Source organism: Macrobrachium rosenbergii, chromosome 15 (assembly GCF_040412425.1).
Source record: "Macrobrachium rosenbergii isolate ZJJX-2024 chromosome 15, ASM4041242v1, whole genome shotgun sequence".
Classification (NCBI taxonomy): domain Eukaryota; kingdom Metazoa; phylum Arthropoda; class Malacostraca; order Decapoda; family Palaemonidae; genus Macrobrachium; species Macrobrachium rosenbergii.
In genome coordinates, this window is record NC_089755.1 from 53,272,903 (window position 1) to 53,297,388 (window position 24,486).

Genomic DNA, 24,486 nt, shown 5'->3' on the forward strand with positions numbered 1-24,486 from the left:
ATTGAAATAAGATCCTGTGTGTGGCTACTAAGTCATTGGCGAAGAAACCTCACTGGAAATAAGGATATTCCAGATTAGTGTTTAGTTTAGTCGACATGGTTGTATTACATGCAGGCTGTTGATAGTAATAAAGAGAACTTATATAAGTTGCTATTACTCGTTATATCTCGCTTAGTTATTTAAAAGAGTTTATGTTACGTTGCTCTTCACATTGATTGATTACAAGTCTGTGGTAGATTTTGTATTTTGTATTGCTGTCATTTATGGTGTGTGTGTATGTTTATATATATTATTTATATAAACAAACTTCATAATTGTTTATTGAATCCTGTTATATATTTGCTATGAGAAATTAAAAACTAATTTGGCAGCAACATTGTTAGTTTCCTGCCCCCAACACAATTGGCACCCTTTGTCACATTTTGTTGCGTATGCCTGCGACGTACTTTAACCAATAGCATTTGAAGACAAAACCATACTTTGGTGTTTATAATTTTCATTGTCTGATTTCTTTATGAACACTTACAGGTAGTTATCGGGGAGCGTAGATCCCCTCGCTTGTTATACCGTAGGCTTAGAGGAGCATGAACTATATAGGCAAGTTCATCTCAAACTTCAAGGATTTCTACAATGAGATCAACGCAGCCACTTTAACAGGTGAGAACACTTCTGGTTTTCTTTGTTCGTAATTCTTCTTAAAAGTTACTCGTGCTTGTGTCTATGAACGAGAGAGCGAGAGGTCATTGTGTGCATGAGGTTGCGAGTGCATTTGATACTAGTTACAGAGAGTTTAATGTACACAAGAGGGGGAAGTGGATTTGCAGTGCTTAAATGTTAAATCGGTTATGGTACCCAGTACGACTGAATTTCTAGGGCTTCATTGTGTGGTTTATTGTTTGGGGCCTCTGACGACTACTCCCCCGGCCCTTCCAGATCAAAAACATTTTGTTTTGCATCAGTGAATCACCTACGCTAAAGACTGAATAAAGTGCATTATTATTATTATTATTATTATTATTATTATTATTATTATTATTATTATTATATACTGCACGTATTGACTTGTCTGCATATGTTTGATGCATTTGGAAGTGCTCAGACGTATAAGTAATGGAAAACCTTAAAATGAATCCATATAGGTGGTTCGTTTACTACTCCATAACTCTTGTAAAGTGTCTCTCTCTCTCTCTCTCTCTCTCTCTCTCTCTCTCTCTCTCTCTCTCTCTCTCTCTCTCTCTCTCTCTCAAGGTCACAATGGCTTGGGCTTTTCATTCAGGACTCACGCCTAGGCGCTCATGTATTGGAATCGCCCTGTCTGTGGAATATTGACCAGCGATTATTGTTGTCTCTTTGTTTTCAGTTTTATCCGAGTGGGGGGCGGTTGTGTGCGTGCAGGGCGATGGTAGAGGATCGAAAAGAAAGTTTCATGCACTGTAAATACGTTACAGGCAGATAGCGAAAACAGCCATTTCTCGAACTGCCTGAAATTTTAGGCAGATAGCGAAATGGACTAAGGGACATTTGATCGCCTCGGGGGCTAGTCCTAAACGCGGCGAAACAGTGACACACTGTTTCGCCGCGTTTAGTACTAGCCTCCTGGGGGGTCAAATGTATTACGCCGTGTTTAGTACTAGCCCCTGGGATCAAATGTCCATAAGTGCATTTCGCTATCTGCCTGAAATTTCAGGCAGTTCATGAAATGCCTGGTTTCGTTATCTGCCTGTAACACATAGGCTATACTGTATAGGGTATATAACCCGTGTGAAGGGTCAGTAATGAGAAAAATAAACCTACATTATTTTGCCAGTGTTACTGGTCCGGCTTTAGTTACCATCGTTTACCTGTCCGAAGCTTAGGATTAAGAGTAGTTCTCCATATATGAATATTTTTTTCAGAATTTGATGTCTGTACACATGTGTTATTATGCAGTCAGTGGAGTACACTTAGGAATGTTTGGAAAGAAGACATTTTGCGCGTAGAGTATATATTTGCATATTCATTATGAGAGTGCGTACAGGTGTTTGTCAGAGAGAGAGAGAGAGAGAGAGAGAGAGAGAGAGGTTCAGTAGATTGCCGCGCTTTTTTCTGTGTGGTGTTTTGATACGCAGAATATCGGAGAGTTTAAAATCAGATAATTGGATAAACTTCATCTTGTAAGTCCGTCAAAGTATAGAATACTGTATACTGTGCAATAATAAGATAAGAAATTAATTACATCATTCAAGATAAGTAAACTTCTTTGAGGTGATCGATTAGATATTTTTTTTATCAGTGCATTTCATCAGGATTTTTTTGTCATTAAGATACAACGATAGTACTGTATAACTCCGAAGACGATCCCTTGAATTTAAAGATTAAGTAGTTTTGCCATTATTTAATATAAGAATAGTATTCCATTTTAACTATTGTAATCTGAATAACAAAAAGACCAGATTTTTGTGCAGTTCATCGCCTCCACACCTATCTATCCATTTTTGCATTTGTGACTATTAACTCTTGTGTGTTTTATCTCCTTTATTATCTGCAGTTGTATTATCTGTTAAAAATATTTTTTATCATAGTATGCATTCATTCGTTATCATTACCCATTATATTAATTCTGGTCTCTGTATTCTTTTGTACATAGGTGCCATAGACGTTGTAGTTGTAAGACAGGAAGATGGCACCTTCCTCAGTTCTCCCTTCCACGTCCGTTTCGGGAAGATGGGCGTCCTGCGCAGCAGGGAGAAGGTGGTAAGTAAACCAGTAATTAGTATACCATATAAAATATTAGGAATAATTTCTTTTTCGGCTGATTTGATCACAGGTTGGCTGTGACAGCAGTCATCCATCTAGGTTTTGACCACTTCAGGCTGGTGAATACTTGAACAGTTACTGTACTTGGATAATACCTGAATAACATCTTGAAAAATGCCAGTTCTGATGCTTAGGTAGTTTTCATTGGCGTGATTTGAGAGTGGGCCATTTAAGCTGATCTGGATTCGTGGTAGATGAGGTTAGGACGCCGCTTCTTGTGGTGAGGTCTTCACGACACAAAGTAAATTTGAGGAAAATTTTTGTATGTTTTTGTGGTCCATTGTTATAAGGCTTCTTTCTGGTCTCGATTACTTTGTTTCAAGGAACTCTACTCGTACTCAGAAACCCAGAACTCGTGGAAAATTACTCGAGTCCGCAGTGTTATATATCATCTCCATTGTTAAGGTCGTACTTCACTCAGTCCAAAGTCGACGTTGTCTTTTTAAGTCATGCCCCAATGTCAGGCTAAACGTGCTCTGTGGAGGGCCCTGTGGCCAGTCGCTGTCGGAAAGCAATTACTGTACTGTATTCAGAAGCGTTTACACTCGATTTTAAAAAATCAGTAGTTTGCTCGCCTTGCAAATTACGCATAGTTTTGCAGGGATTTTTTTTTTATTTTCTTTTTAATTTGGGGCAAAGATTTACTGCCCCCAAGCCTGTAAGATTAGTCATTCCCCATTAGTAATTTGATGGTGTTTTGTCTGAGCAAATAGATTTTTATGAATTTTTAAGAATAGCTTCAGGGGTTTTACTCGCGTTGGCCTAAGTCTTATGACTCGTATCGCCCAGTGTTTCAAGGTTCAAAGTGCCCTCTCCATCTTGTATTTCTTAGAAAGCAATTCTTGTTTGGGGCTTGGAAGGTTTTTTTTTTTTTTTATTCTTTCAGCTGTCGCTCGAGAGTTTTGAGATTTGTAATATAACGGAAGGTTTCAAGAAAATGTCAAGGTTTCAAGTTTGTCATGATTTGAGTTGTTGCAATACCTATTAAGGAACCTTTTTAAAAATTTCAGTTGTACGAGACGTTTGTAATATCGTAAATTTCCTGTCTTGTCTGGTGGCTATGCAGATCTTTGGATATTTAAGTATTTGTAATTTCTTTAAAATTTCTTTGAGAAGGTGAAAGTGTTTATCACTGGAGAAAGTAAGAATAGTGTACGCCAGTAACAGAATATTAGGGTTCGATATCGAATATGCATGTTCTTACTATATTACACAGTACAGGACGAACGATTGCAGATATATACTGTTCGTTGGGTTTCATTTCTTTGTGAGTGAGGAATAAATGATACCTCAAAGGAGTCTTGATTCACATACCAAACTGTTTTAACTTCCAGATCGTTTTCTTACGATACGAATTTTTATGAAATTTCACTTCACGATTTGGAATGTGGTCCGTAATACCGCATTACTTTAGAAAAGGAGGGACACGGTGGGAATTCTGTATATGGGTTGCAAGCACCGTGCGCTTTTCCAAGATGCTTTCAACCCACCAAAGTCGACTAACCACCTGGTGTAGTACTTGATTCCCTGCTGATAGTTACTGTTGAGTTTTCAGGTCTTGGATCTCAAGAACGTTTTCGGTTTCTGCCTTCTCCTGTGATGTGAACCCCACAGGTGTTCAGTTTGGGAAGGAGCCCATTCAGGCATCGGGTTACTTCCTATTACAGGTTCTAATGTGTTGTTTGGGGAACAGGGCGTGGGACTGCGGAGGAAGAGGGCTACCTGAATGGGTATTGTTCCTGGGAGCGGAGAGAACCTTGTGGTTGTTTTTTCGTACCGGGGATCACGTGTTGAAATAGGAGGATTTCGTTCTCTGGTTTGACCCATTTTGTCTGTATTTAACTTGATTGGTTCTTCTTCATTTATTTTAGTGTTGCTTTTATTAATATTCCTCGCTTTTTCGTGCTTATCTTTTGAAGGACGTGGATATTGGAAATGTATTAATATGTGTACGTTTGGAAGGGGTTTCGTTGACTTGAAATTACTTATTGTGACGGTTATGGGAATTGGTCCCAGTGTATTAAGAGTTGGTTCCACTGTTTTTCTTTTGAAGTACGTGTGTGGTTTAACATTGCCCATGTGTAAGTAGCTAATAAAGAGGTCGCTATTATAAATGCATTTATATGTGTGTCTATTTTTGGTGATAGAAATTCATTTCTCGCTATAATGTGGTTCGGATTCCACAATAAGCTGTATGTCCCGTTGCTAAGTAACCAGTTGGTTCTTAGCCACGTAAAATAAGTCTAATCCTTCGAGCCAGCCCTAGGAGAGCTGTTAATCAGCTCAGTGGTCTGGTAAAACTAAGGTATACTTATGTATTGATAGATAGATCCAGTGGTTGCTCCACCCATGGATCCCGTGCAGTTAAATATTGTTCTCATCTGTTTTTATATTATCTCCGCCGTCCCGGACTTGAATCGTGACATCATCGTGATTCCAACCTGTTTTTGTGTTCATTTACCGTTTCAAGTTTCTACTCTCGAGACACGGTAGTTGCTAGGCGGATTGGGGGCTCTCGCTTTCCCCTCCAATCTGTCATGCTAGCTCTTAAGTACTAGAATTCCAAACTTTACCTCCAGTCTCATTCGTCAGAGATCATTTCATTATCGTTCTTTTACCGTTGCAATTATACTCATTGTCAGACGATGAATTATCTCGATTGTATATGATGCACGATTGTATTAGTCTATATCATGTTATCAACGTCCAGGCCACACGGGTTTTATCGTGTAAATGACTGCCGATTGGGAGTCACAAGGAGCTCGTTCTGTGACGTTGAGAGTCGCTCATACGAGTTGGATGAGTTCGGGTCCTGTTGGAGTGACTCAGTGTAGGATAGCAGATGATTCTTGTTGGGGGAGCACGTGTTGACCAGATGGCTTTTTAGACCGAGGGTTGTGAATTTTGGTTGATGGGGGTTCCATATTGCTCAAGTTTCTTATAGAATAAATAAAATTTATACAAAAGGGTATATTAATGACTGTTTTTTGAGTAGCCAGTAACTAAAGCAAAATGTGTAAATTGACAGTTTATACTTATGTAAAGAAATGCGCATGTATACTCTAACCATATTGTAAGTAATGTAATTGCAAATAATGTAAGTTTAATCCTTTCGATAAGAAGTAAAAAAAAAGTATTTTATGTTTGGGTGGTTGATATGCAATGCGTATGGAACGATTCATTGTCTTATTAGGCATACGGGCTTGGTATAGGCTTTTCAAGTACGTTTACGGTCAAAACTCCAACGAACTTGTCTAGGCTTATTTGCAGGCTGTGCGGACAAGGAAGGAATAGGAATAGGCCTATAAAGAGAGGTGACGAAAGTCGTCGATACTCTGTAGGCTTAAGGTTGATAGTGACAGCAATAGTCACGTGACACGCGAATTCAGGATTTACCAGATTGCCCGTGGATACAAGTTTTGTGACCGTGGATACAAGTTTTGTTCCATCACGGCTGGTTCATTGTTGGGAAGCCATGTCTGGGGTTTCTCACCCATTGAGGTGGTTGCTTGTATGGGAAGTCTGATTTGAGCATTATTATTATTATTATTATTATTGGCTTTGGTTGTTCGAGTACTTGCTCATCTCTCAAAAGCATTGCAGGGATTAGGCCAAGTAGCAAGGCCAGTATATTTCTGTTCATGTACCTTTACATAGAACGTAGTTAAAGTGGCTTGTAGCTTTGAAATCAGGTTCCTCTGAATGAAATAAGCTAGACTAAGTAACGAGAATACCATGGGAGTTACCTCTTCTTACGACCGCTGCTGTAATATGCCCATTTTTGGCACTGTTGCGAAGCACGCCCGTCTTAGTCTTGACCTTACAAGACTCATAGGAATATCAATATGGATGCCAATAGTGTTGGTCATTCTTTTACCGTTTAGCCAAAAAAGTACATATGTCAGAGTACGCTTCTTTGCGAGCTGGAGCAGTTCTTGTCGCTGTCATTCCCCGTCACTTGATATGTTTGAGAGAGAGAGAGAAAAGTTGTAGGTTCCGCTGTGACTTGCTCAAGTCTTGGTGTGCTTTCGTCATCAGCAGTACAGTATTTTTAGGTTGGCTGCTCGTGCCTCGTATGGCGAAAGTAGACGAAGATGAGTATTATTATTATTATTATTATTATTATTATTATTATTATTATATTCATTTTTTATCGGAAACTTTCACTTTAAACAGTGTGAAAACGCAATTGCTACGTCTTAAACTACTTTTGGTTTCATGTAGTATTTTGAAATTTTTTTGTTTTATGTATGTCCAGATTGTGCGTAGCAGAATTTTTGCAAATATCTCATTTCTTTTTCTCATGATCAGTTACAGCCCTAGGGTAAAGTTACTTCCTCGCGGATATTGCTAACCAAACAGTAATTTGTGGGGCGATGAAGTTGAGACTTCCAAAACAAATTGTTCTCAGTTTATGCCAAGGCTTAAATTTAAGCACTGGATGAAATTCTCTCTCTCTCTCTCTCTCTCTCTCTCTCTCTCTCTCTCTCTCTCTAGTGCTGAAAATTTACTATGTATGTCAAGAAATCATGGCCTTTTTATCTTTGCACCAACATTATCAGTTGTTGGATACTGCAGTTTCACTTATGGAAGCTGTTATATATTAATAAATTTATTATACAAGTGTTTTTCGTTGGTTTTAATAGCTAGAATTAGCGCGACTTCCCGCGGTTATTAAAATGGTACAAGTGTTTACTCTGGGTTAGTCCTTTTTAAAATGCAAAGCAAAGAGATACATACTGCAAGCAATTACTGTCACATAACCCGGTAGATCCTTGAAGCGGCGGAGTAAGTGGTAAAATGCAAAAGCAAACAAGTAAATGAAAAAAGTCCGGGTAAAAGGACGGTGACCTACCAGATAGACTAGTGACATTTGATGTCCAGGCTAACTTGATAATCGACGCTTCATCCCTCTGTAAAATTCATTGCCAATTGGTACTAGTTGTACTCTTGTCTTTTGTTAAAGTTAAAGACCTCCTGGGACTCTGTAGGCTCATAGAGCAGGCGCTGATCTCCTGTTTCTTAGGCAGGCCGACAACCAGTTGTGGTGGGGGGGGGACAGGTCCCAATGCTTATGACGCGTGGCCAGTGTGTCGCTAGGCCTACTCTTTAACTCCCCAGCCCGAGGGCTAAAATTTTACTGACCACCCCGAACATAGGGTGTGGTGGTTAAGTCAGGATATATTGCCACTTTGACCCAAGTCTTGGTATAATGCCACTGTGACTCGAAGAAAGATGTAAATTGACCCGAAAGATATAAATTTGTGATGCCAAATAAAAACATCTTCAGAGGTTAAGTGGCAAGTCTAGACACCAGTTTGTTATTTCTGTTGGGGCAAATGTCACATTGTTCTAGAAAGCTTAGTGTCAAGTTTGTTCGTAGTGTCTATAAAAGGTGTCTCACTTTAAAGAAAGTTGGCTTGCTCTCTTAAAAAACAAAGAAAAAAGTGGACCTGAATGTATATTGCAGACAGAAGATCGAAATGTGTGGGCCGGGACATCGTCACGTTGTTTTACGAAGGGTATAACAAATGCTGTACCTAAGGTGGCCCTGATCCCTGGTCCTGTTCCCTCTTCCCTTCCTAGTACTCGCATGCCAAGAATTTTATCTACTCACGTGGTGTTGAGGTACCACCTCCTCCTCCTGAGAGAGAGAGATCCTCCCACCCCCACCCCCCGGCTCTATCAATCCTATTTGAATGTTAAACATAAATTCATTAACATATATTTATTCAATAGGTCTTACGACATCCAAACACCTTTAGGTAAGGTTCGTTACGGACAAGATTTAAATACTTATTTGTAAATAAATTGAGAAGTCTTTCATACATGCTGTTGAATTGGCAATTGCGTAGTATATCGCACTCGTTACGTAGATTTTCTTGGCTGGTCGCTCGTGTATCACGCAAAGAGTGAGTTGATGGTACTTTCCTCCCATGGGTTTGTGCTAGGGTGGAAGCCAAAGAGAAGGCTCTAGGACGTTTATAGAAATAAACCATTCGTAATTTTCCATGAAACACCGACCCTCTACGGGCTAAAAGTGAGTGGCACTATATGAATAGAGGATGAGTCATTTTAGTTCTTACTAATGGGGAGCGCTTGCAAAGAATACAGGCTACTGGTAATTAACCATGAGGTGCTTCGAAGTGGCACACTGAAACCATTATTCGACATACTTGTAAATAACAATTCTAAAAACCACACGTTAATTTTTGTCTGTGACTTGGAGATGGCCAAACGTCCAGGGCCACAGACAAGAATAAAATCAAGGTCTTTACGCGTATTTTGTAGTAGCAGAGTTTAAGAAAATACTCGTAGAGACCTTGATTTTACTCTTGTCTGTGGCCCTGGACGTTTGACCATCTCCAAGTCACAGACAAAAATTAACGTCTGTGGTCTTTAGAATTGTTATTTATAAGTATGTCGAATGATTGTTTCAGTTTGCCACTTCGAAGCACCTCATGGTTAATTACAGTAGCCTGTATTCTTTGCCAGCGACTGGCACCCCAATATCTCATCTCCCCATTAGTAGGAACTAAAATGACTCATCCTCTATTCATATAGTGCCACCCACTTTTAGCCTGTAGAGGGTCGGTGTTTCATGGAAAATTACGAATGGTTTATTTCTTCGGGACTGTCTAGATTATGTATCACAGATGACGCATTTGTCAAAAAATAGTTAGGCAGTTACTGGTGGATAAGAAAATAAAACTAGTTTTTCTTTTGCACATCATGGGACTTCTAGACGAGCGGGATTGAGGGTCATCCTGACTATTAATAGGAAGCGGGTCATTGTTGGGCGTACTCCAAAGCGAGCTCTCTTGGTGTTGTGAAAGTTTGTTCATAATGTGCTATGTAGGAAATGTCCGAAAGCAGATGGTAGGTTTTTTGGGGGAATAGGCAGGCGCAGGCTTTGTTTGTTTACAAGTGTACGATAACTGACACTTTGTCAAGAATGCGGGAATTTTTTTTTATTTTTTTTATTTTTGTGCGTAGTATTTTGGGATCTGTCCAAGTCAGCCATAGTGTTTTCGTATACTCTTTGACCTGGTTGCGTTTACTGACGGTCTCCGAAATTGGGATAGCTTTTAGTGGGATGGGGTTTTTTATGGGTAGTATTCTGCCCAAAAATGGAAAACCAGATGTTCTGCAAAATTTTCGAAATTGAGATATGCCACCTGTTGGGCTCATGAAACACAAAATACACAAGTTACTGCAGTTGCAGAATGATTCTTCAGTGCTTTCCACGAGTATTATAGGGGGTCCCATTTGCAGTATCTGCAAAATCAGTAGTAAGACGGGAAAACTGCAATACCTACCATTTTTCTCAGTTTTGTATTTTTGCAGATACTGCTGAGTCTTCCATTTTAGGTCAGTATTGTTGCAGTATCTCTAGAATTAATCTGCTTAAAATATGGTCCCTGAATATTTGAAGGGAAGAGGAATTGAGAGATTACGTTTAATATCGATTGGTAAGCTTAAAGGAACAGCGAAGAAAATAGTATTGTGAGCATAGTCTATTTTTCCTTCTGTTTCCAACCTTGGGTTCGCAGTTTTATCGATGGGGATTTCAAAATGCCCTGCCACACCATTGCATTTTTTTTCCAGTTTCCATTTTAAGTTTTCTGTTAAAGAAAACTATTGAGATGGCTATTTGTCTGTCCGTCCGCACGTTTCTGTCCGCCCTCAGAGGTTAAAAACTACTGAGGCTATAGGGCTGCAAATTGGTATGTTGATCATCCACTCTCCAATCATCAGACATACAAAATTGCAGCCCTAGCCTCAGTAGGTTTTATTTTTATTTAAGGTTAAAGTTAGTCATGGTCGTGCGTCTGGCAACGCTATTGGACAGGCCACCACCGGGCCGTAGCTGAAAGTTTCATGGGATGCGGCTGAGAGTTTCATACAGCATCGTACGCTGTACAGAAAGCTCGATTGCCCCGAAGAAACTTCGACGCATTATTTACTTATTCATTTTTGGAAATAATTCCATTGACACTCATGGGATCCATCATGCCAGTTCCCCCCCCCCTCCCCTCGATGCTCATTTGTCCCATCAGACGGGACATCTTTAGTTTTGCCAGGAGTTTGTGCTTTCCTTGAAGACGTGAACTTCGGTCTCGTCGTTATTTTTAATGAAGACGTCTCATTTCCTCCTTGAATATCTTAAAACTTCACATTTTCATAATATCTTGTTGAATGAATATGTTGTGACATTTTCAGGATCATATTGAATGTGTTGTGTCTCAGGTTGATTCATGTTGCAAGGGGGGCCGCCCTTGGCCGCATGTTGAGACGAGACGGGCTGTGGGGTGGGGGGGTCCAGGATGCACTTGAAAAAGGGAGGGACCTGAGAGGGGTCTCTGTGCTTGGAGGGGGATTTGTTTTAACAGCGGGGCTGAGGTGGTGGCGGCGCTGCAAATAGATGTTTTTGTGTTTGTATCCTGAAAACCCCCTCTCTCTCTCTCTCTCTCTCTCTCTCTCTCTCTCTCTCTCTCTCTCTCTCTCTCTCTCTCTCTCTCTCTCTCAGTCTTCTCTTGACTTCTTTGTTGCAGCTGAAAATGGTGTTCTTTAGGTTTCTGGTATATATACTATATACTATTTTATATATATATATTAGTCATATATATATATATATATATATATATATATATATATATATATATATATATATATATATATATATGTATATATATATATATATATATATATATATATATATATATATATATATATATCTCAGAGAAAGACGGACGAAAGCCAACGTTTCGTAATTATCTACAGAATTACATCTTCAGGGCTGTGCATGAAGAAAGATAAAAAAAATTATAAGTACAGTCACAGAATACATTTAAAACATTACAGCAAGAATGAAATAAATAAAAATGAAAACACAACCAACCTAGAGATGAAACAGTAAGGAACTAAATGGAATATATATATATATATATATATATATATATATATATATATATATATATATATATATAAACTTAGTACATCTGCCATTTTCGTGATTCCAAACTTTCATGTTTTAAAATGAACTGCAGACTCCCCCTGTATTCACAGACTTGCCAGGTAGGAAATGAAAAATGAACGTAGCAACAGTGACAGCATTTATGGTTTTTTTCACACTGAATTGACCGGCATGAGATGATGCAGAAGTTTGCGTCACATCCTGTTTGATTAGCTGTCCTATTTTTTTTTTTTTTTCAGTCCTTTGAAAAGGAATACTCTTCAGCGAGACGTAAAGGATTCGCTCCATAATTTATCCCTGCTTTGCATTGACAGGCGTGTGCGTCAGCTCGCAGAATTTTACAGTATAATCAAAATAAAACCGAGGTGACGTTCATAATTGGCAACGCACGGCTTTTACTGCAGGGCCATTGATACACTGTGTATCCTGTTTACTCTGAGAATAACGTTCATGGGATGACAAAGTGGCATTGGTGGGTATATGGACGGCGACTCTCTTCTGAAAATCCTGTTCGTGTTTTACCAGAACGGATACGGAGAGAGAGAGAGAGCAGGAAATGACGTGTATGTTATGACGCAGGTTTTGTAGACTTCCTTTTACAACTTTGGGGATTTTGTTCTTATCCACCGAAAATGAATGACGTTTCCTACTTGAAATGTATTGAATCAAATGTTGAATTCACTTCCTTGGGTTCCTGAATGGATAAACGTGACACACACACACACACACACACACACACACATACACATATATATATATATATATATATATATATATATATATATATATATATATATATATATATATTCTTATTATTAATTATTATCATTATATTCTTATTATTATTATTATTATTATTATTATTATTATCAACTCATTAGGCTATGTGGTTCCTCCACTGCTCTGCAGAATAGCCTAAGAATGCTTATCAAGAGTTTTTGTTTTTTTAAAAAATTGCTCAGAAGTAAATTACTTGCGGTGCCTAGTGACCAAGACTTGCACTGTGGTTAGTGCCTGGATATAACCACGAAGAGGGCGGATGGATGAACCTGCGGCATCGATGAGGGCGGATGGATAAATACACAACAGATATGTTTGCTTTTAAACAACACAGAGAGAGAGAGAGAGTACGTTTGCGCTTTTTTATCCAGTGAACAAAAGCTTCTTTGGGTTTTAGGTTTTTGTTGTTATATGTGTTTATCAAACAAGTTGTCTGCTTGCAAGCATTTCAGACAGCTCAAAGAAGTAGAAGAGCGTGCAAGCACAATGCGTGCTTAATTTTACTCGAACAATGAGCGATGTTTTCAAGTGCAACCTAGATTACAAGATTTTGTTGACAATGCTCGTTGGTCATTCATTGCCTCGTGCATACACTGAAGTAGACCATTGACCTCTCTCCCTCCCTCTCCTCTCTCTCCCCCCTCATCCTGTTACATCACAAGATTGTCTGCTTTGTGTATGTTTGTGTGTGGCCTTTTATGGACTGGTAAGCCTCAGCTCGCCTGGAGATTATAATTTTTTAGTGGCTTCTGGTCAGTTTGTCTTTAAGAATTGGTGGGAATTGTGACGATTAATGAATAATAACATTAAAAAGATTAAAAAATAACATTAAATTGTTGGGATGGTTGATATCACAAGATATTAAAAATGATTGCTTGTATATTTATATAGGAAGTTAGAAGAAATTAAATTGTTGGAATGGTTGATATCACAAGATATTAAAAATGATCGCTTGTATATTTTTATGGAAAGTTAGAAGAAACTAAATACGCCATTCTCCCTACCTCCAGATTCTGTTTAGCAGTTTGGTAAATATAATAGGGAGCAGAGTAATCGTTGCGTTCATCCTCAGCTCTTTGCCTGCGAGCGGCCGTCCGTCAATATTGCCCAATCGCTCGTGCACCTTTGTTCGCAGTAAGCGTGCACCTTGGCTCTGAGAATTGCCGCTGTGTCGTCATGGTTCCTGTAGAGAGAGAGAGAGAGAGAGAGAGAGAGAGATCCTATTCAGTGTCTGGGTTTTCCTCCGGACTCCCCAACAGGGAGTCGGGTAGGATGTTGTGTAAAGAATATCCGTAGGAGGTCAACGCCAGGCGTTTACGAAGCTGAGAGAAAGTTTCTCTCTCTCTCTCTCTCTCTCTCTCTCTCTCTCTCTCTCTCTCATGGAACGGTAAACATGCAGTGTGAAAACTTCCTGGTTTTCAAAACGTAAAATGTAAAAAACATATTAGGAAAATTGCAGATAGGCACTTTTCCTCACAATGTAGATTTTGTTATGGTTGCTGTAAAACGGGGAAGAGGAATTGGTAGAGATATGATTTCGTTTTGATGTAAGGCCTGGCACTGTAGCAAAAAAGAAAACAGATTCAGATAAATAGAGCTCTCTCTCTCTCTCTCTCTCTCTCTCTCTCTCTCTCTCTCTCTCTCTCCACAGACACAAACACGCTCGTCGTCTGCGCTCTCCCGGTAAGATAGTAACCAGTAGCAACCATTCCCCTTTTCCTCCTCCTGACTTTTCCCATCTCTTCTAAAATACCCTAATCCCCTTCCCCCTCCCCCGCCCCTCCGCCTTCCAGTTCCTTTTGGGCGTCGCACTGTAGTAAACCGGGTACCGCGGGGAGATTTTTTTCTTATTTTATACTGAAGTCAGAATGTTGGTGTCATTTGAAATTTTTTTCCTCGATGAAGATGAGTGGCTTTGTCGGATTTGTTAACAGTTGTCGTTTTTTATATTATTATTATTATTATTAGTAGTAGTAGTAGTAGTAGTAGTAATAATTTATGAATTTAGATTGACAGTCAATGATGTCTTTGTAATTGTAGCTGTAATGCAAAATCGATTTAGCATTAGTTTTTTTTAACACGGTGAAACACTGATGCGAAGAGTGACAAATTTATTATAATTGCCTAATTGTGATTGACGGTGTAATCATGACTTCCCGAATAGTTTCAGTTTTGATAATAGTTATATTAATAATGATAACGTATTGAATGGAGTCATTGCTCCGGGTTGCAAGAAACGTTCGGATATATTAAACCAAGCAAGAAACCAAACATTAACCCATAAAAGAGAGCAGAAGAGTGGGGAGGAGAGCGGATTGTATCTTTATTTAGTTTGTTGTGAAGGTTTCAATCGTTTGTTTGGAAAAACATTCCTGTGGTGGATAGTCTGCACCTGGTCCTTCTCCCGGCCTGTAGGGCTTGGCGTCGCGACGCCACCGCTTCGTCCTCTATTTTTGGACCGTGCCTTTAAATGTAGGTTTTGAGTAATCCGGATATTTTCGGCTGTTGTTTGAGAGAGAGAGAGAGAGAGAAAGAGAGAGAGATTCATGTTGCACGCCTGTGATGTGTGACTCGGTTGCAAATGACACTTTCATTGATCTCTGCTTACTGGCGTGACTTAACTTTCAGTTTTATGCTCATAGCATTGCGTTTATATATATCTATCTATATATATAATAATTATATATATATATATATATATATATATATATTATATATATGTATAGCATTGTGTTGTGTGTATATATCTGTATATATATATATATATATATATATATATATATATATATATATATATATATATATATATATATATATATATATATATATATATATATTATATACATATATATATGTGTGTATATATATATATATATATATATATATATATATATATATATATATATATATATATATATATATATATAGTAGGTGGATACCAGTCTCTGCTGGGGTCCAAAAAGGGCGTGGGTGTGGCAACCCCATCGGTGGGCGGTAATAATGTCAGGAAAAAAAAGTCACCATTTTGGTTAGGAAAAAAAGTCACATTAATTTATGCTGGCCGGTAATAAAGTCTCAGGGAAAAAAGTCACAATTTTGGCTAGGAAAAAAAATCCACATTAATTTATGCTGGCCGGTAATAAAGTCACAGGGAAAATTTATAATGTGTCTTGGGGGGTCATTATCTTCATGATATTTACAGTCTTTTGTTTTTGTTTCTTACGGAAATCCGCAACGGGCTTGTACTAAACACACCGCAAAGGTGGAGATACATACCGGGTTAAAACCTTTGGGGGTCACTATCTAGGAAAGATTATTGTGACTTTTTTCCTGTGACATTTTTCACCTGGATTCACCCTATCCATGTAGACCCGAATACAAGTGCTTATAGGAAAGGTTATCAAACCTGAAAATGAACTCGTCTGACCACTTGCTACTAGTGACATTATTTAACCTATAACTGCAAACCTCAATGGTAATATGAGGTCGAGACTGTAAGAGTCCATCCTCTTGACAGTACGTACTGCCCAGTACTATGATCTAGGAACCTTCATCCTGTATTTAAGGCTGCCAGTGGCGAAAGGCTGGGAACACAATGATTATTATTAGTGGTGTTAACAGAATGCTAAGGTATTTTGAGTGAAGCGAATTATGACGGATCGAAATTTACATAATCTATGGCCATCGATGCTACAGGCTGAAAAATAATATGAGCATAGGTATCATGTACTCAGATGTTATAAATAACACATAATACCTCGGCTCGTATTATTTTTGGACGTACCGGAAAGAATAACGCAAGTTTCGTCATTACAGCGTTAAGAGGGGAAAAAACTGCTCCTTTTGCGGTAAAATCTGCTCTGGGGAAAAAGAAAGGAAAAAGAAGGAAGCGGCGCGCCAGACACATTGATTTTCCTTGAGGTTGAGGTTAGCAGACGACGCAGACCACGTGGGGCCTCGCTGCAACTGCCCGCTGCTTGAGCAGATGCATGTGGGCGTTTTCTGCTGTTGTGCCCTGCTTTGGTGTCGTTATTTTGTAATTTTATCCTTTTTTTATAATTTTTTTTAAGGGCGTTCTTTTCCTTTTTTTTTATGTGGCGTATGCTTTTTTTTCTACTTACACTTTTTGCCTTGCGTTTAAGTGTTAAATTCTTTTACCTCTTTGACAGTTTTTTGTTTAGTCAGTTCTTTTTTTTTTTTTTTTCAGGACTCTTCTTGCAGTTTTTGTGTAGTCATTGTTTTTTTTTTTTCTTCCGTACGTTTCATGCGTTGTTTTCCGGCCGTTGCTGTTCCAACGGTTTTAACCCATTTTTCTAGTAGCGTTTTGCTCTGCAATCTCCGGGGAATTTTCCCGAGTGCTAGACTGAAATAACGGTTGGAAGTTGCTCATTATAAAGTAGGAACTGGTTGTCAGGTTTTTATAAAAAAAAAAGAAAAAAAAGTGTGCGTTCCAGAATGTAAAGGTAGAACCGTGAATAAGCACAATGGAAGGAAGGAGTTAGTAATAATTTTAGTAGAAGAGTGAAAGAGTAAATTATATGGAAGGAAACGGAAATGTAAAATGGTGAAAGATGAATGTATTGCTGAGGAAAAAAATAATACATTTAATTTGAATTTGTCCCGAAAAGTTATTAGAAAAACGTGTAAGATTCTATATTAGAACAAATAAGAAAATTGCTTAGGCAATTTAAGTTTCAAGTAGACGTTTTGCAGACATGAATAAAGTTGATTGAAGGAGTGAATGAAATACAACGTTAGATAGAAGACTGAAAAGGGAGTTCGGTATGGCTCTTCATCTGGGCGGCTAACATCCCGTAGTAGATTTGGGTGCGTGTGGCGGGCGGTTAGTGTGGGCGGAAGCGTGTCTGGTATAGTAGACAGGCACACAGCTGTTCGGGCGGTTGAAGTCTCTGGCGTAACCCATCAAGAGAAAGTTTCTCTCTCTCTCTCTCTCTCTCTCTCTCTCTCTCTCTCGTCGAGGTGTAGATTAGCTTTCTATGCACCATTGGTTTAGATTATTCTCGCCTTGTTTAGTTTTGTTGCGTTCGTGCAGACGAACAGGTATATGCAAAATTTTTTGTGAGGTCAACCAGAGACTTGGTCCATCCATGACGTAGGTGAGATACTTTTTTTTCGCTGCATCCCACCTTTTACTTATCGCATCTTTGCCAGGAATGGCGGCCGTAACATCAAAATACCTTGTACACTTAATCATTCTTTGCCATCGTCCTCTTTGTGAGTATGGAATGGATGCCAGATAATTTCTTTGGCATCTGGTGACGGAAATAATAGGAAACTATTACGAATGTCTAGGCAATTACGTGGCGTCTTGTGTTGCTCGCTTATTCCTCTCAAAAGAATTTTCTGAAGCTTTTTAGCTTGACATTGTTAATTTCTAGCCACGTGTGGATGACGTCATGAAGTATTCCCAGACGCACAAAACCTCGGTTCAATTGTACTAATGGCTGGGTGAATGAACGAACTTAATGATACCCTTTTGCCGGAAGCGGAAATAGTGTAAGCAAGCCCCCGCCAAAATCAGATCAGCTGGGAACTAAACGATTGCAGTCTTCTTTTTTTTTGCCACAAAAATAGATGAACTTCCCGTAAATGCCTGTTAGACTTCTTGATCTTGAGAATCAGCATCGGAAGTCGTATGTTATATTATAAAAAAAATGCTTCATTCATTTTGAAAGATTAGACCCAAATGCTTCAGAAACAACTCGAAGGAAAGATTTCCAACCAGTCACGATGACGTCACAGTCCGTGAATGTTGCTGCCTGACCGGGTGTTGGGTGTTAGGGAATCCCTCCCGCCCCCCAAGGCGCGCGAGCTTAGTCACTGGGGAGACTGTATGGGCGGTGAGCCCATTCAACGGCGCCTGCGTTATCGACCGCGTGTCTCGGCTGTTGATGTAACTATACAGTGAATCAAGCCGGCTTCGCGGCGTTGGTGACTTTGGTCGAGATGGAGTTGCTGCCTCGTCTATGTATCAATGTTTTTTCTTTATTTATGTAAAAAGTCTCTTAAGATTTGATTGTTCTTCTTCTTCTTCTTCTTCTTCTTCTTCTTCTTCTTCTTCTTCTTCTTCTTCTTCTTCTTCTTCTTCTTCTTCTTCTTCGTTTTAACGTGCTTTTTTCTTTGTGTTGTATTTGATTACAAGGCTGCTTATCTCCTACAGCAAAATTCCAGTTATTTACAGCTGGGAATGGTTAAGAGACTGATTGATTGATTGATTGATTGATTGATTATGAAATTTAGGTCTTGAAGACCAAGCGCCGGAACCCAGCAGGATTATTCAGCGCCGTAATGAATGTGAAATATATAAATTATTGCTATGACTGATAATGAATAGGTGAATGATGACACACTAGTAAAATTCAGTGTTAAAATATGAACGTAAAAATATCGTTTTATGTTTATGATGAGTAAAAAATTTGGGACATGTGGGCTTGTATTATGCATTCATGTGTTTATGCATACCAAAGTTTATGACCATCCAGACACGAAGCTGTTAATATTGCATGTAAATGTTCATGGTGCATGCAGAATATCGCCAAAAAATTGGGTTTATTCTTTTTCATAAATTTCTGGACATATTATGTTTATCAATTTCATATTTAGTATATTTTTTATAGTTTGGATACAGCTGTTTAATTATATAATTATATATGAAGGCCTGATAACTTAGGAGTATAATATATATATTTTTATATTATATATATATATCATATTTATGCGCTTGTTTATATATATATATATATCATATAAGAATATATATGTTTTATATATATATTATATATAATACGGTCATTATTTCTGTTGTTTAGACACGCATGTTTTTAATTCATATAATACGTTGTTTGATATATAGAAACTTGAATACAGAATATCAGTAAGGATGTACATATCACCTCAAAATATTTCTTGACATTTGTTTTGTCTCTGGCCGAGCCTCCTCGCAAGGAACTGCTATGTCAGAACTTCTTGGTCAGCATAACGTCTGCGGTAGGTAACCGATGGGAAAAGTGGTGATGCAAATGGTCATTTTTGGAAACAAGTTGCTTCCGGTTTGGTTTACCACGTTAGGTGAATCCTTAGCGACGTGAACAAACTCCTGTGCGTGCATAATTGTTTTCATGTGTGTGTTTTTGGTGTTGTTTAATTTGTGTGATCGTTGGTCGTCCATTACTTTCGTTTCAGCGAAGTCAGGCTAAGTTCTCAGATGGATATAAATACAAAATGGTGCTATTACCTTAATGAAATATAATGTATAAGGTTATATCTTTAATGAAAGAGAAGTAAAAAACATGTTTTCTTTTAACCAGTGTTTTAGGACGTTTAGTAAACAGTATTTCGATGGTATATTTCAACTTTTCGAGCTTACTGTGTCAGTGCTGAATCTCTTGTCATTAGTAAGTGATATTTTTAGAAAACGCAGTGCATCAGTTCTTGTCGTATCATTTCTCAACTCGTGTAAGAATACAGGTAATCAGTGATCACTGCCTTTGACATTTTTACTTGCTTTTTTATTCAGTAATTAGGACTATTTATTTTTACAAATTGTAGATATACACGTAATGCTGATTTACTATCCTTCTTTTCTTGTTAATCAGACTGCTTCTTTGTAGTTTTTTTTAGAAGATTTAAAAGATTTTATTTGAGAGAGAGAGAGAGAGAGAGAGATTTTGTATTGGCAACTTAGGCGTATTCAATGTGAAGACTTCAAAGCCTGCTCATAAGAATATCAGTAGAATCAAAGCCTGGCAACAGAAATAGGCGACTGCCCTCGCCGACCACCGTTAAATGATTCAAGGCGAAGAACCTTGCCTGCCCTTCGTGGTAAAGGGAGTGGTTGTGGGACGAACATGGATGTATTAGTTAGCAGGTGAATTAGCTTCCCCGCGTGTGCGTGCGTGATTTGTTTGCAAAACTCCTATTACGTGTGAGGGGAAGGATCTTTCGTGTAGGCAAGCTGGAGGTAGACCGCCTTTTGATTAGCTTTCGTACAGATGTAGCATTTGGACCTGCCCCATTTTTTCATTCTTTACATGTTCTCTCTCTTTTTCGGCACGGGGCGGTTACTTCAGCTCCGCGCAGGCTCATAAGAGTTTAAATATATGGAAAAATCTTTCTTCCGTGGCCACAAAAAGTAGCAAATGTTTTTGCCTTGTTCTTTTGCCTCTCGTCTCATTTTCTTCTCATGCGTTAGAAACTGATTCGTGGCTCTACCAAAAGTACGGTCATCAGTGTTCGCCTCAACAGCGAGAAATGGCTCATCGATTCCCCGGGCTGGGCGGGATGATTTAAGTTACTTTCAGTTAAATCCCATTTTACTTCTCAAACTGAGTCTCCAAGACTGAGCAGGGATTATGTACCCGCTCCCATCTCAATTCTGGAAACTGGTTTCACACTGAGGTTTCTTGAAAGGCCTCAGCTTAAGATCTTGTTGCTGGCTATTCTCCCTACCTCAGCTCAATAAGCTTATTGTATCACGTGTGTTTTAACACTGCTTTAATCCCCACGGCACTTCGGCTCAAGGTAATCGATGCGCGCTTTAGACTATTCTCCCTCCACACTTCCCAAACAAGCACGTGAACCCACCTTGTGTTCCCACAGTGTTCGTTTTTGAACCCCGCCCCCTTATCCCCACAGTTACTCCACCCACTCTTTGATGTCCGGTCTCCTCTATTGATTGCATGCAGGGCGGGAAATTCTTAACGTAACCAGTAATGGGTGGTCGTTGACCTCATAATATATATATATATATATATATATATATATATATATATATATATATATACGTATGTATGCATGTTTATTGTTACTATAATTATCCCATTCTCCTCCGGCCTCGTTGTGACAGCAAGTGATCATGTGGAGAAAAAGACCGCCGTGTCTCGCATACCTTAATTTCGCGAGGCACACCTGGTCGGTCCGCCCATTCTGAATCATCATCCTTCGCATATGGGAGGTCTGGTCATTAGTGAAGTATTCTTACGCCAATCTTATGAATTCATTGGAATTTCTCTCAAGGATGCTCTGTAGAGCTAAATTCTAAAATAGCTTGTAAAAATGTTTAAGATGAGAGAGAGAGAGAGAGAGAGAGAGAGAGAGAGAGAGAGAGAGAGAGAGAGAGAGAGAGAGAGAGAGAGAGAAATTATACCTTGTAAAGACTGCACTTTGTGTTGAGTGAAGGACTTCAGTCCTCAGGAATTGTAGTGATTGATTTGGCTCCTCGCCACATTATTTATAGCTGCCTCCCAATGAGGTAAAAATTCCCGTGTGCGCAGGATGACCTTTAAAACGGGAGGGAATTGTTAACTTTTGTTGAAGAACAAGGATGCTTGAATAAACCCGACTTGGCAACTCTGTGCTCGCCCACCAGCTGGCGGCATGATAGTTACCAATTACCCTTTTTCATTGAATTTTTAGAATTTAACTGCATTTCTGTCGGAAAATGTAAAAATTTTTCATTATTTTAATTTAGTATTAGTTAGATGTTTGCAGATGCAGCTAAAATGTTTTAGATTTTAGTTCATAATCTTCTTGGCCGTTTTGATTGACGTGGCTTGTTTGTTTCCATTGTGCTACAAAACTAGCAAACGTAAAGATCCAATCTGGAAAGCAAAGGATTGAGGTCAGCAGCAGTATTGCCACACGGTACTTCGCTGAGTTCAATTGATTGCTAATATTTGTAATGGTCCATGCAAGAGCGAGACTGTTTAATACTGACTGCTGGTCAGTGACTGGTAACTGAATCTCGAAAGAGGTGGAGACTTTTTTCCTAATGGTAAATTCAAGGAAAACTGGTAGATTGGCGGAGTAGCCAAGCGAAAGGTGCGTTTCGAGCCCTCGATTCTCTCTTCTCTAACACCCGATCACAATGTTAAATATGACTTACGCCAAAAAAAAACCTTTCATTATCTGAAGTTTTCCGACGACTGCTAGGAAAAATGTCACGAGGGGCTCGCTTATTAGGGTAGATGTAATAGGACTAACTCTGGCCTCGGAAAACCCCGTACGAGTTCAAGGCTTTGATATTATTGAAACATTCTCTCTCTCTCTCTCTCTCTCTCTCTCTCTCTCTCTCTCTCTCTCTCTCTCTATATATATATATATATATATATATATATATATATATAAATACACTGACTGGGTTTACGGACACATTAAATCCAGGTAACGCTAAGCTAAGCTCTGTTTGCTTACTTGCCGTTTGAAAGGTGGCAATCGTCAGTCTAGGTCACCATACCGATGTGTTATCGAATTTGTATATCTTGCCGAAGTACTTTTCTGGGATGAGTGTGAAACAACATCTTCGCATTCATGGTTAATTACCGCAGTTGAGTTGAGTGCATATCTGTTGTTCACCTTCAGTTGGCTTACAAGGTGAGCTCTCTCAATTTGTGTTGCAACCTTTCCCTCTCTGGGGTCATGGCCAGTCTGTAACACACTGGTCTGGCTTGGGTTATAGATTGTAGAAGGCGTTGGGAGTTTTGATCTTGTGTCGAAGAATGGTGTCTCGTTATTTTGACATTCCAACGTAGACATTTGCATAATCGTAGTCTTGCCTTGCATATGCCTTTTTGGGTATGTTGCGTATGTTGATTGCATACTGCATAATATGTGTATGGATGGATGTATGAAATGAGACAAGAAAGTTCAGAATATAATATAGCCATTTGTACTAAGGTATATGTTCAACTTATACTCGCAAATACTTACGGATTTAACACAGTCGTTCAAGTACACGTGGATATTAAATACATGAACGTTTATCAAGTATACTTTTTTATTTTCTTCATCCAATAGATCTGAACTGAGAAGATATATACAGTACACACACACACACACACACACATACATATGTATATGTATATATGTATATATATATATATATATATATATATATATATATATATATATATATATATATTATAAATTGCTGGGTAAAAGCTAGTTATGTGAGCTTAAAGGAGGGGGGGGGGCTGGTGGGACCATTGTGGTGGTATGCAGGTCTAGTAGCACCTTTACCCTGACCAGGTTTCGGAGGTCTTTGGGTGTTAAGATATTTTGGATACCTAGGTAACATCTGTGCAACTTAAGAATAGGAATATTAGGCGACATTTTATTATTTGTACTCATAAATGTTTTTATTCCCATTCGTGAGGGAGAAGTTATTTATGGGAGTGTTTTATTTTTTTTTTTTTCAGGTTGATATTGAAATTAATGGAGAGCCTGTCGACATCCACATGAAACTTGGAGAGACAGGAGAGGCCTTCTTCGTGGAAGAGTTAGAGGAAGGAGTAGAAATCAGCCCCCTCTTGGGAACCTCTCCTCTCCCAGAGTCTGTTCTGAGTGGAAAACATGATCTCATGAAAGGAGAAGACGCAAGACACGCAGGTGATTCTGGCGTTGATGACATGACTTTCCCATCGACCGATCCCTCTAAGGCGGATAGCAAAGACGACTCCCCGTCATCAGAGACCATCACTGCTGGGGATGTTACAGAGTCAACTATAACAGTGCAGTCCGATGGAGTGGAAAGCGAAAACAGTTTTGCCAACAATGGCAAGGATTCCAGTGAGATAGGAGTGATCAAAATAGTTCGCAAGAACAACATCAAACGGGAACAGAGGGACATGGAAACTCAGACGGATAGGCCAACCTTGTCAGTGGTCATTCCCAAGAAGGGAGATCTCAACAGCGCCCTCAAAAAGGGAGTGTCATCTACGTCTCTGGTCATTGAAGATGCTGGGCCTAAACGCAGCGTCTTGATCAATGAAGGCAGGGGCAGTAAAACCGATGGTGAAGAAACTGTCAAGAGTAAGTATCCTTTTAAGTGGTCTTTGTGTTGTGTTTCTTGAAAGGAACTTCTTGTTTATCATAACTGAAATTATTTCTGGAAAGTAAAATTGAACATTTCCACC

At 38.9% G+C, this 24,486-nt stretch overlaps 1 protein-coding gene across 50 annotated transcripts in view; it reads left to right on the top strand.

The window, feature by feature from the left end:
* Positions 1-24,486, top strand: part of Lpin (phosphatidate phosphatase LPIN) — a 134,587-nt gene that overhangs the window by 89,686 nt on the left and 20,415 nt on the right. For all 50 annotated transcript variants that reach the window (XM_067117874.1, XM_067117869.1, XM_067117878.1 and 47 more), the window contains 3 exons: positions 529-657; positions 2,627-2,733; positions 23,770-24,382. In XM_067117874.1, the coding sequence (XP_066973975.1) occupies positions 585-657; positions 2,627-2,733; positions 23,770-24,382 (793 nt within the window). In that variant the 5' untranslated portion in view covers positions 529-584. The remainder of the gene's footprint in view (positions 1-528; positions 658-2,626; positions 2,734-23,769; positions 24,383-24,486) is intronic.